Source organism: Ovis canadensis, chromosome 23, assembly GCF_042477335.2.
Source record: "Ovis canadensis isolate MfBH-ARS-UI-01 breed Bighorn chromosome 23, ARS-UI_OviCan_v2, whole genome shotgun sequence".
Taxonomy (NCBI): Eukaryota; Metazoa; Chordata; class Mammalia; order Artiodactyla; family Bovidae; genus Ovis; species Ovis canadensis.
Window position 1 is genome coordinate 53,701,671 of NC_091267.1, and position 12,020 is coordinate 53,713,690.

At 43.9% G+C, this 12,020-nt stretch overlaps 1 protein-coding gene across 1 annotated transcript in view; it reads right to left on the reverse strand.

Moving 5' to 3' along the window:
- LAMA1 (laminin subunit alpha 1) overlaps positions 1 to 12,020 on the reverse strand; it is a 124,017-nt gene that overhangs the window by 14,693 nt on the left and 97,304 nt on the right. The window contains exons 43-51 of the mRNA XM_069568622.1: positions 10,526 to 10,708; positions 10,039 to 10,193; positions 8,163 to 8,306; positions 7,042 to 7,175; positions 5,678 to 5,828; positions 4,608 to 4,732; positions 2,276 to 2,426; positions 1,274 to 1,418; positions 341 to 482 (exon numbers count right to left, since the gene is read on the reverse strand). Coding sequence (XP_069424723.1) covers positions 341 to 482; positions 1,274 to 1,418; positions 2,276 to 2,426; positions 4,608 to 4,732; positions 5,678 to 5,828; positions 7,042 to 7,175; positions 8,163 to 8,306; positions 10,039 to 10,193; positions 10,526 to 10,708 — 1,330 coding nt within the window. The remainder of the gene's footprint in view (positions 1 to 340; positions 483 to 1,273; positions 1,419 to 2,275; positions 2,427 to 4,607; positions 4,733 to 5,677; positions 5,829 to 7,041; positions 7,176 to 8,162; positions 8,307 to 10,038; positions 10,194 to 10,525; positions 10,709 to 12,020) is intronic.

Below are 12,020 nucleotides of genomic sequence, written 5' to 3' on the forward strand. Positions count from 1 at the left end.
AGTGGTGCCCTTATAAAAAGGGGAAATTTGGTCACAGAGAGACACAGAGGGAAGACAATGTGTCCACACAGACGAAGAATGCCACCTACAAGCTGAGGAATGCCTGAAGCTACCAGAAGCCCAGAGACAGCATGGAACAGATATCTTTCTCATGATCCTCAGAAGGAAGCAGCTCTGTGGACACCTGATTTCAGAATTGCAGGCTCCAGATACTGTAAGAGACATTTCTTATACATTTGTTAATCACTTCTGTTGTTTAAGCTGCCCGGTTTGTGGGATTTTGTTATGGAAACTAAAAGAGTAATTAGGGACACGACAATTCTGCAGTGTGGTATCATACCTCACCACCCTCGACCTCGGTAATCCACCCACATAAATTGGATCCTTATCCAGACGATTGAGGTCAGAAGATGCCCCTGGAGTCTCCCCTTGCTTGGTTTCTTTGTAGGTGGTGTTATAAGCATCAATAACTGCTAGGAGCCCTAGAGGAGATGAAGGGGATAAGAAAATCATTTTCTACAGTTAAAACAAAACACAGACATCTCACAAAGTTCATTAACAAAGACATATTCTTTTCCATCCTGCAAATTTGATCAAGGAATCTTCTTGACTGTTAAATGGCAAATGAAAACCATCTTTACAAAAGTCAGTAAGTCCAGAATGCGCAGCTAAATGGCACCAGAATGTGTGAAAGAAAATGGAATCAACTTGACCCTTGATTCTAATTTAGGCTTTAATGTTAAATAATGCATTTATAAAAGTGAAAGTCACTCATTCCTGTCCGACTCTTTGCAATGTCATGGACTATACAGTCCATGGAATTCTCCAGGCCAGAATACTGGAGTGGATAGCCTTTCCCATCTCCAGGCGATCTTCCCAGCCCAGGGATCAAATCCAGGTCTCCCGAATTGCAGGGGGATTCTTTTTCAGCTGAGCCACCAGGGAAGCCCAAGAATATTGGAGTGAGTAGCGTATCCCTTCTCCAGTGGATCTTCCCGACCCAGGAATCAAACCGGGGTCTCCTGCATTGCAGGGGAATTCTTTACCAACTGAGATACCAGGGAAGCCCAATGCATTTGGAAACCACAGACAAGGAGAATATTCCTTCACCAAGCTGTGAATCCTGGTGCTCAGAATTCCAAAGAAAACAAGGGCTTTTGAATAGAACATCATTCAAGAAGACTCAGAAAGCTAAAGAAAAAACAAAGACTGCTAACTTTGGAAAGATTTCCATTCCTACCAGGGCATTTTGTCTGTCTGTCCTCACACTTACCTTGCTTTTTATTTCGCTGGAAGGCAATTTTGTACCACGTTCCATTATTATAGCGTCGGTCGGTAATCAGAGCAAGGGGCCCAGAACCCAGGTCAACTGTCACCCTGACTCTGCCGTCGACCAGGTCAATGGATAAAAAGTCTTTCTGCAAAAAACAAGAGAAAACACTTACCCATGGTTATGTTGTTATCACAAGATTTCTTTCCTCTCCAAGTCAGGGAGGGTGGAAACCTCCTACAGTCAAACTGACAGAACAGGATCCGGCCCAATAGTTGGACGTTAAAAGTGTCCACAAGGCTTTCTAGATTAATATACAGACATATGTGAGATAAACTCACGAACGTCAAAGTCCACAACACAGTAAGACAAGTGGACTCTCTGCATCTTGTTCACTTAGACTGACAAATGAGCCAGCCCTAAAAATACAACCACAAACCAGAAAGACCACCAGCACTCAAGATAAAAATAAGAACATGAACTCCTCTGATGGAATTCAAATTAAGTTAGGAAGTCACAGTGAATAAAACAAGACCTCTTATTTAGGTTCAAAATCTAATAATAAATGTTTAAGTGACATTTATAATGAAGGGAGGGCTTCCCAGGTGGCTCAGTGGGTAGAGTCCACCTGCAGTACAGCAGATTCAGGTTGGATCCACGGGTTGGGAAGATTCCCCTGGAGGAGGGCATGGCAACCCACTCCAGTACTCTTGCCTGGAGAATCCCACAGACACAACAGCCTGGTGGGCTACAGTCTGTAGGGTTGCAAAAGTTGGACATGGCTAAATGCACATAATGATGGGAAGCTATTTTGTATTTGACATGCTTTTCAAATGTTTGTCAGTGAGTTTGTACTGATAAATAATTTAAAATAGGAAACTAGTATGGCATACATGTGTATGTATTATCCTTGTATGTGCTCATAAAACAATCATTTAATAAATATCCTCATAGCAATCCAACTGTATACACACAGCAGGGCGTAGTACCCTTAAAGACTCTTACAGTGCCATCTGAAGCCAGGTACAGAAGCAACCCGTTCGGTGAATAGGTGCTAAAAAGCATAATTATCTGAGTCACAGTGGCCCGGAGAGTCTTCTCCACGACAGAATATCCACTCCCAGCAAAATGGAAAGAGGCATCTTCATCCTGGGGGCTGCATAGAGAGAGGGTGAAATATAACCTGTTCTTAGGAAGATAGTTCACAAGGACACATGACACTTATGAGTTCCTCCTCACAAAACTGTCATAGAGCATTTATTTCCATAATTTGATTGCAAGTGTTAAGTCATAATATCTTAAGATATGTCCCCCATGAGATTATGTGAGACAAGCGCCCAGTTGCTTTATAAAGAAAAGAGAGTTAACGTAGGCAGCATTCACTGTGGTAAAAAGAAATTCCCTCAAAGGATGGATTGCTGCTATAAATAGTTCTACTTAGCGACCAGATTTTCGTTTACTCTAATTTCCTTTAATGCGACTTTGATGTCCTTTAATATCTCATTTCCTTTAGTGTCCTGTCTTAATTTCAGCACTTTTGAAATAAATTTTATATTGGCGTTTATTACCTGGTGCTGGTTTTGACTAAATGCATCAACTAAACTGGACTAATAATGGGAAGCAAATCCGTACCAATGTGCCAGAAGGATCAGCTTACAAGAATATCATTGACCGAACAGAGTCTCAAAAATCTGCAAGATGAGCTTACAACTCACAGTCACACACTGTGGACTCCAGCATATCTTAGATAAGTGTTCTCCAGTTTTCCCCATGCTTCAAAAAGCTGACTTGATTTACTCTTCAAATATAAAGGACTTGGAATATGTCATTATTATGTTCAAAAAGTACTCTTCTGGAATGTCATAGGGCTTGAGAGTGAAATTTAGATTAGACTGTCTGGGCGGAGGGTATGAATTTGCACTTTCTCCCGGTAAAGGTGTAATAACCAAACTTTGTGTCACAACTCCAAGCAGAGACAGAAGACCCAACAATGACAGAGTTTCCATTAACAAAGTAAAACGTAGTGGTACTCTGCAAAACCCCAGGTTTCAAATTGATAGCTTTCTATAGTCCTATTCTTTCTGAAAATTTCTGTCTTGAGATCCCCCATAAAGAAGTATAAGAAATGCACTGTGCATGAATCAACTATGGTCTAATTCTCAATCACCTCCTAGAAGCAAGTCCCATTGCTTTACCTTCGGACGATTGGATTCATGTAGTGAAGGACACAGATTCTAGAAGTAGATTGCTGGGGTTCAAATTTCAGCTCCCCAACTTACTAGCTGTGTGACCTCAGAAAAGTCACCGAACCCCTCTGTGTCTCATTCCCTCTATTGGTAAAACAGGGATCCTGAGAGAACCTCTCTGGAAGGGTGATACATGATTTAATATGTGTAAAGAAAAGAAGACTGCCCTATCAAAGGTCAGCTAAGCAGCCCATGTGCTACTGTACCAGCCACTAAGAACTTATACAGGAATAAATGCCTGCCGATTAAAGATTCCCTCCCCCCCATATTTAGATGTGAACTGTTAAAATCAATGATTTTATATTATCCTTTAGGGATCTAAGAGGTTTTTCATAATTATAAATTTATAATTATAAATGTATGCTGACACCACAAAGGAGTACAAATATATTCAAAGAGGAATTAAAAAAAAAAACAAACCAGTTAGCTTCCTTGGTAATATAAGCCAAAGTTAAAGGTACATGATCACATTGAGAAAAAAACTTTTTTTAAATCTAAAGGGCATCACTGGACCATATTAATGATTTAATAATGAGAAATTACACACAAAGGTGAAAAGCACAATGAATTCTAATTACTGGCCTGCTCAAATGGATTCAGTTACTAGAAGTAGTTTATTAACTCACTGAGCGCAAGTTTTTGTCTAGGTAGGGACACTTATCTAAAATGAAGACAGTTTAATCCCGTGACAAATGCAGACATAAAGCACCAGTTTGTGTCTGTATCAGCCTTTACAAAGTGTGTTCTATGGAACATTCAAAAACACTCATTTTTAGCAAGAGCTCAGGGTGGCTCAGTGGTACAGAATCTGCCTGTCAATGCAGGAGACACAGGAGACTCAAGTTTGATCCCCAGGTTGGGAAGATCCCCTGGAGGAGGAAATGGCAATCCGTAGTATTCTTGCCCGGAGAATCCCATGGACAGAGGAGCCTGGTAGGCTACAGTTCATGGGGTCTCAAAGGACATGACTGAGTGACTAAGCACACATGCAAGGTCAAATGCATTTGAGAAATGCTACAACTCGAACCTTTTCCCTGGACCAGGTCACTGTATATATTAGCATCTGACGTGTCACCTGTGGGGCGAGTTACCTTCCGAAGCAGCCGTGGCACTCCCCTTCCCTCTCAATATAGTTCCACAGGCCGATGGATTGTCCATTCAGGAAGGCTTCTCCCATGCAGCCTTTAAAATGAGTAACCTTCACGGCAGAAGACTTCTGGTGTAAACAGACACACAAACAATGAGTGAAAAGAAATACATTCTTTAAGTGTCCAGAGCTCTTCCTTGGGAGCTCAAATTTTACAGATCCAAGTTTTGAGAAAACAACATCCAGGAAGATGGCCAGTTTGTAATCACTGGACTTCCTTCCAATCATGAATTGGGATCCTAGAATGAGTGACAGACAGCAGGACGAGAACTCAGAGGTCACGTCAATTACTAGGGTCAGTGGAGAGAAGGCCCTTTACCAGATGAGCAAAGACCCAGAGGATGCAGTCAGTGATGACGCCTGCCGGGAACAGAGGCTCTCACTCTCATTTCAGAGCACTGAACCAGGTCCAGGTAGCCCCAGCTTTACTGGGTGGGAGGATAACTGATGTCATAAAATATACCATGAACTCTTTTGCTAAACACTAGGGTTAGGATAAAGTCGGGGCTTTCCTGGTGGCTCAGATGATAAAGAATCTGCCTGCAGTGCAGGAGACCCAGGTTTAATCCCTGGGTTGGGAAGATCCCCTGGAGAAGGGCATGGCACCCCACTCTGGTAATCTTGCCTGGAGAATTGCATGGACAGAGAAGCCTAGCAGGCTATACAGTCCCTGGGGTCACTAAGAGCTGGACATGGCTAAATGACTAATACACCTCTAGAGTCAGAATAGAGATAAGGGAGTTCACAAAAATTAATGTGGAATACTGAATTTCTTCTTTCATTATTGAGGGGGAGAAAAATAGTAAAATGAACCGTTGGCTGCTTTCCCCTTTATACCATTTATAAAGCATGATCCTTTACAAAACCAACCCAACTCTGCAGATGAACTGTCATTAAACAAAATAATAGAAGCAGGAAAATCGTTCTCTGCCTAGAATATTTTCAAAACTGTAAGCATATTCATTTCATCTATTGGTAAAATCAGCCTGTTCAGATGAGCCTTTAGAATGTTACCTTGATCTGTCCACCAAGCCCTCCAACAAACATCATGGTTGAGTTGTTTACATCCAGAACTTTGGCTGTTCCAGGGGATTTACTTGTTCTTGGTGGAGGCTTTTGAGCTGCACTCCTTTCCTTTACGCTCAATGAACCAATGTTTCCAAACCTGGGGGTCACAGACAGATGCAAAAAGAGCACTTTCAGAATGACAAATCGGTCCACACGTGTGCATACACGCGCATGCACGCACACACACACACATCTGTTCTACACACAGCCTCCACCGGCTTCTGCCCATGTATCCACTGGCCTCTCTGCCTCTAGGTTTGCCTAGCCCAGCCCTTGTGTGCACTCTAGAATCTTGTGGAGTATTTCTTCTAAAGCATCAATTCCATTCTGTTATCTCCTTGCTTGCAATAGTTACAGAAATGGACTAAATACGTTTCAGCAGCCCACTGCCTTTATCATATCACTGTTTTCTCAAATAACAAAGTAAAAATCACAAATTGCCAACACCACCACCACCACAACAAAATGTGATATTACAGAAGAGTGAAGAGAAAGACACACATAAAGCTGCTTAACAGTAGTTGCCTCTGGGGAGGGGCTTTATTTTTTATGACTTTTATTATTTTTTGGCAGAACCACATGACAGGCAGGATCTTGGTTCCGTGACCAGGGATCAAACCCTTGCCCCCTAGAGTTGGAGCACAGAGTCCTAACCACTGGACCGCCAGGGAAGTCCCTGCAGGGAAGTCCCTGGAGAGGAGCTGTAAAAGGAAGAATTTCACGTCCTGCCTGAATTCTAAGAAAACACACCTCCCACTGGTTCCCTCCTGGCCTGCCCTGGGCTTGTCCCGCTGCCAGCCACGTGGCATCTCCACTATGCTGCACGTTACTGCCCTCTTCTGGGGTGGCTGCCCAGACCTAGACCTGACATTCTGAAGGTAATACAAACTTCTAACCTTTTTCTTCATTTGATGGTTGATTTTGGCAACAAAGTTTATTTCTCTTGTAATAATGAAAAAAATTCCTATAGTAAATCTAAACCAATTATTCTTTTACTATAATCCCACTCCCCAGAAATTTCAAGGACTGTTATATGATATTACAAACATGTTGTTGTTCAGTCACTAAGTCGTGTCCGACTTTTTGTGACCCCATGGACTGCAGACACCAGGCCTCCCTGTCCTTCACCATCTCCCGGAGTTTGCTTAAACTCATGTCCATTGTGTCAGTGATGCCATCCAACCGTCTCATCCTCTGTTGCCCCCTTCTCCTCCTGCCTTCAATCTTTCCCAGCATGAGGGTAAACACATAGTTACTTAAAACATGCAGCAGAGAAATGAGAGATGCTCAGACAGAACTTTGTCTGCTACCTGGTCACATAGATGCTGTGCCACTTGTTGTCATCGATTGGGAAGTCTGGAAATTCCAAGCGTGTTGATCCAGAGCCCAAATCCCAGAGGAAGGCCACTTTTCCTCGCCGCATCTCCACTGCCAGGAAATCAGCCTGGGGTGCAAGGCATGAGCTGGGGTTAGTCCACAGGCCAGACTGTGGGCATGACCACTGACACACTTTAAAGGAGGAGTTCTTACCGCATTTTCTCTATTCTTAAAGAGTAAAAAAATGAACACCAAAAAAAGACCTTCCATTGTCTTTAAATGCTCCCCTCCCCTGGAGCTGGAGCATGACCCGAAGGATTGTATTGGAGGCAGTGGCCATCACTGGCCATCTGTACCTACCACCCTTCCCCGGCATGGCCCTCCATGGAGCCTCCCATGAAGTTCTCCAAGAAAACTCGCTGGGGGTCAGCAGCCTCTACAGGGTCATAAGGAAGGCACTGCACTTGTCTGTCTGCCCACCCAGAAAAGGCAACACATGAACGCAAATCGTGCAACAAGACAGAAGCCATGAAACCCTACAGCATGGACTGACCTGTGCTTTGCACCTTGTGTCTTAAGAATACATTTCAGATGGCATTTGTGCTTGCTATTATCTTCTGCCCAAGGGTCTGACCCGTTCCCACCGACACAGCCTAAAGAAGCAGCGGTCTCCCCCAGGGGACTTGCCCTCTGGGAACCGCGAGAATCTTAGTGGGTGGAAGAGTCTGGGGGGAGCTTGACAATTCTGACATGTCCCTCGGGGTGCACGCCTCCACTCCTGGCGACAACCGTGAAGGTTGACTTCACAGACTTGAAGTGAAGCTCCATGGCTTCAGAGGTCACAGGAGACATTAAGAAAAGCTCTGTCCCCACAGCTCACAGTTAAAGGGGCAGAGGGAGGCACCACTCATCAACGCCGCTCTCCTCTTTACAGAGGTGCAGTTTCACAGTTTGTTTTCAATCTAACATTACCAGCTTAGCAAAAGGTTAGTTACCTTAGAAGCACTAGTGATCTCATGAAGGCCTTATTTTTTTTTTTAGCCAAAAATGTACCAATTGAGAAAATATCCTCTGGCATAAGAGACTCAGCATAGCTTCCACGGGTCATACTCACGCTAGTGCTGCTGCCCAGGTAGAAGAGAAGGTTGTCGGGTTCACTTGTCTTCACGTTGAGCGTTAGGCTGTTGTAGTTGGTAGAAGAAATCTGGGGCTGGTAGGCCCGGATGCAGTCTCGGTCTGCAGACACAGCAACTTTGATCTGGAGAAGGAGAAGAGATTTGTCCCCAAGTGCCTTAGAGTCATCCAGGGCACACGCTGGCAGCATGCCTGGGGTTCAGAAGTGCTGTGCTGTTCCGACTCTTCACTGCTAGGCAGGATTCCTCTCCGGATAATAGTGCTATGTGTCTCAAAAGGTGAAAATTGGATCGGGCTGAAACTCATTCCATTTGGTAAAATATTTTACTATGGAAAAGCCAGTTGTGAGGTTTTAAAAAAGAATTTTACACAAGGAACTCTATTTTGTGAGACTTGATTCCTTAAAGATAAGGAGTTTTTCTAAATCACTTTGGAATCCTACACCTGACACAGAAAGGCTATTTGACGATCATTTACCTGGGAAATCCCATGGACAGAGAAGCCTGGCAGGCTACAGTCTGCAGGGTTACAAGAAAGTTGGATGCAACTGAGCATGCATAATATGTAGTAAATGGAGGGTTGATCACTCAGCAAATATTTATAGACCAGTTATTTCACTCACATATCACTCTGGTAAATAATTACTTGCACATAATCTTTATATTAACCCTCAAGACTACAAGTTTATATTAACCAGAGCACTTGGAACCATCCGTCAGGTTTTTTATTTGGCAACTGGAACTAAGGCAGATGGAAACCAGAGCTCTTATAAACCTCCAGCTCTTTTCCCAAAGTGAAATCACTCAAGGATCAAAGAATCCAGAGCTCCTTTTTCTTGGCTAGAAGCTTCAGGAAGGTAAACATTAGACCAGAGGTCACCTTTATTATTGTCTATAGGTCCCCAGGAGCACGACAAACGATGTTCTCTCTATCTCATTTCCCTGAAACGCCTCTCCTTTAGCACTTGGCCAAGGCCATGGCAAAGGATGGCCAGGAAACATTCTCTCAAGCTGTGTGTTTCATGCAGGTAGTGACCTGGATTTGAGCAACATTCATGGGATGCTAGCTGTTTTGTCAGAATTCTAGAGATGCGGCCCACACTGCACAAGCATTCTGGAGAACACTTGGATTATGATAACACGGAGTTGGGAAAATGATGGAAAGAACATTGTAACCAGTGTAACTTCCAGCAATGCTAACACTTAGACCAACGTGTTTGTACCATCCAGCAAATCGGTGGGGACCTAGAATCTAGGCCATGATTATAAATCTCCATAAGGACACGGAGATCTTTTTGCTAACAACATTCTGAAACACACAGAACAAAAGCAGGAATCAAGGAAAATGGGACTCATTAAATATACTTAATGCAAATATCATCTCTGAATATTCACTGGAAGGACTGAAGCTTCACTGGAAGCTCCCTTCCTTTGGCCACCTGATGCCAAGCGCTGACTCACTGGAAAAGACCCTGATGCTGGGAAAGACTGAGGGCAGGAGGACAAGGGTGGCGACAGAGGATGAGATGGTTGGATGGCATCACTGACTCCATGGACATGAGTCTGAGCAGACTCAGGGAGATAGGGAAGGACAGGGGAGCCTGGCACGCTGCAGTCCATGGGGGTCACAAAATGTTGGACATGACTTAGCGACTGAACAACAAAGTAAAATATGTAAGACAAGGCTTTAAATACACTTGGAGACAAGGCTGTGAGAAATCGGGCATTTCTGAGAACTTGTCAGTAGAAAGTGTGGCCGAAGCCCTCTGCACAGGAGACCCCTGGGATGTGTGGTTCCAGGAGCTTCAGCTGGCGGGGTGGTGCCGGGCTCCCGAGACCCGTGGGCCCCACACTCACAGACGCGGCTTGTTTCCGGGCCTGGCTGATCAGCAGTTTGATTTCTGACAGGTTTCTGCTCAGGTTCTCTTCTAACATTTTCAGAGGCTTCAGCCGATCCAACAAGAGGTTGGCTTGTGTTTCCACATCTTTGACTTTTCTTCCAGCTAACAAAGCTAATATATGAAGGTGACAAAAAGGTGGCAGGGGCGGGGCGGGGGGAGGCAGGGAGGAAACAAGAGAAATTAGCTGGTCATTACTAGAATATGTGCTGGATATATTAGAATATCCAAATCATCAAATGCCTGCTATTTTGGTAAATATATAAAAAATGCACCAGCCCAAGGCAGTACCCGAGGCCCTTCTCCTCCTTTATAAATGCAAATCCAGATGTGGCCACATTTTTATTATTTAGGATTGCTATCTGTGAACACCCATGTGCCCTGGGCCAGCTCACGTGGCATGACACAAACTTTCCTAACGGGACGGGAGACCACGACCTACTTACTGGTCATCGAGGAGTCTCGTAGGAGTTCGTCTGTTTCCTGTAATGTGGCGTTAACCCTGGACAGGTCAGTGGACGTGTTCAACAGCTTCTGACTGAGCCCCATGACATTCTTGAGTGTGCTGGTGGTGCTCTGGTTTGCAGACATGGCCAGGCCTTTGACTTTGGCTCCCCTGTCTCTGACACCTGAAATAAATTTATACTCAAGTACATATTCTGGTGGTTATACACGTGGTTATAACGTGCAGAAAACCATAAGACCACAATGAACACAATGTAACAGAAACATGTTACAGAATTTCTTTCTGGTCCTTGAACACAAAAGGGGGCTTCTGTTTCTAATGACAGTATTAAGGCTGCCTATCACATGTGCTGGGGTTTTCCCTGGTGGCTCAGTGGTAAAGAATGCACCTGCAATGTGGAAGACACAGGAGATTCAGGTTGGATCCCTGAGTTGGGAAGATCCCCTGGAGTAGGAAATGCCAACCCACTCCAATAGTCTTGCCTGGAGAATCCCATGGACAGAGGAGCCTCGGGGGCTATAGTCCATGGGGTCGCAAAGAGTCAGACACGACTGAAGTGACAGAGCACACACACACACATATGTGCTACCACTTCGTTTTTCGGATGAGCGCCAAAGAATTGATGCTTTAGAACTGCAGTGGAGAAGGCTCTTGAGAGTCCCTTGGACTGCAAGGAGAGCAAACCAGTCAATTCCAAATGAAATCAATCCTGAATATTCATTGGAAGGACTGATCCTGAAGCTGAAGCTCTAATACTTTGGCCATCTGATGTGAAGGACTGACTCATTAGAAAAGACTCTGATGCTGGGAAAGATTGAAGGCAGGAGGAGAAGGGGACGACAGAGGATGAGATGGCTGGATGGCATCATCAACTCAATGAACATGAATCTGAGCAAGCTCCAGGAGTTGGCGATGGACAAGGAAGGCTGGCGTGCTGCAGTCCATGGGGTTGCAAAGAGTCGGACATGACTGAGTGATTGAACTAAACTGAACTGAAATGTTTTTGGTGACAATACTATATTGAAGTATGATTTCAATACACAATGAGATTACAGAAGCAACTGCTAGTCGCCATTTGCTCAGCATCTTTTATGTTAACAATCTAAACTTATTTGCTCTCTTTCCGATCATTCCTTTCTTACAGTCACTAACAGCTTCTCCAAATCATTCCATGACTGGATAAGAAGGTTTAGGAATTTAAACCTGAAGGTGCCATAGAAGTATCCTAGGCCACAGGAAGTATATTTCCCACAATTGGCTCCTGGAAATAACAACACAGTAAGAACTAAATGGTCACTAAAGATAAACTGGAGTTCAATTATTCTAGAAAATCTGGGTGAGTTTTTTTTTTTTAAGGCACTTTTATTCATTTTTAAAGGGTTTAACGCAAAAGGGACAAAGATTAACACTGCTGGATGCAGGATATACAGGTATTCTTTTAAATCTTCTTGTAACTTTTCTGCAAATGTGACATT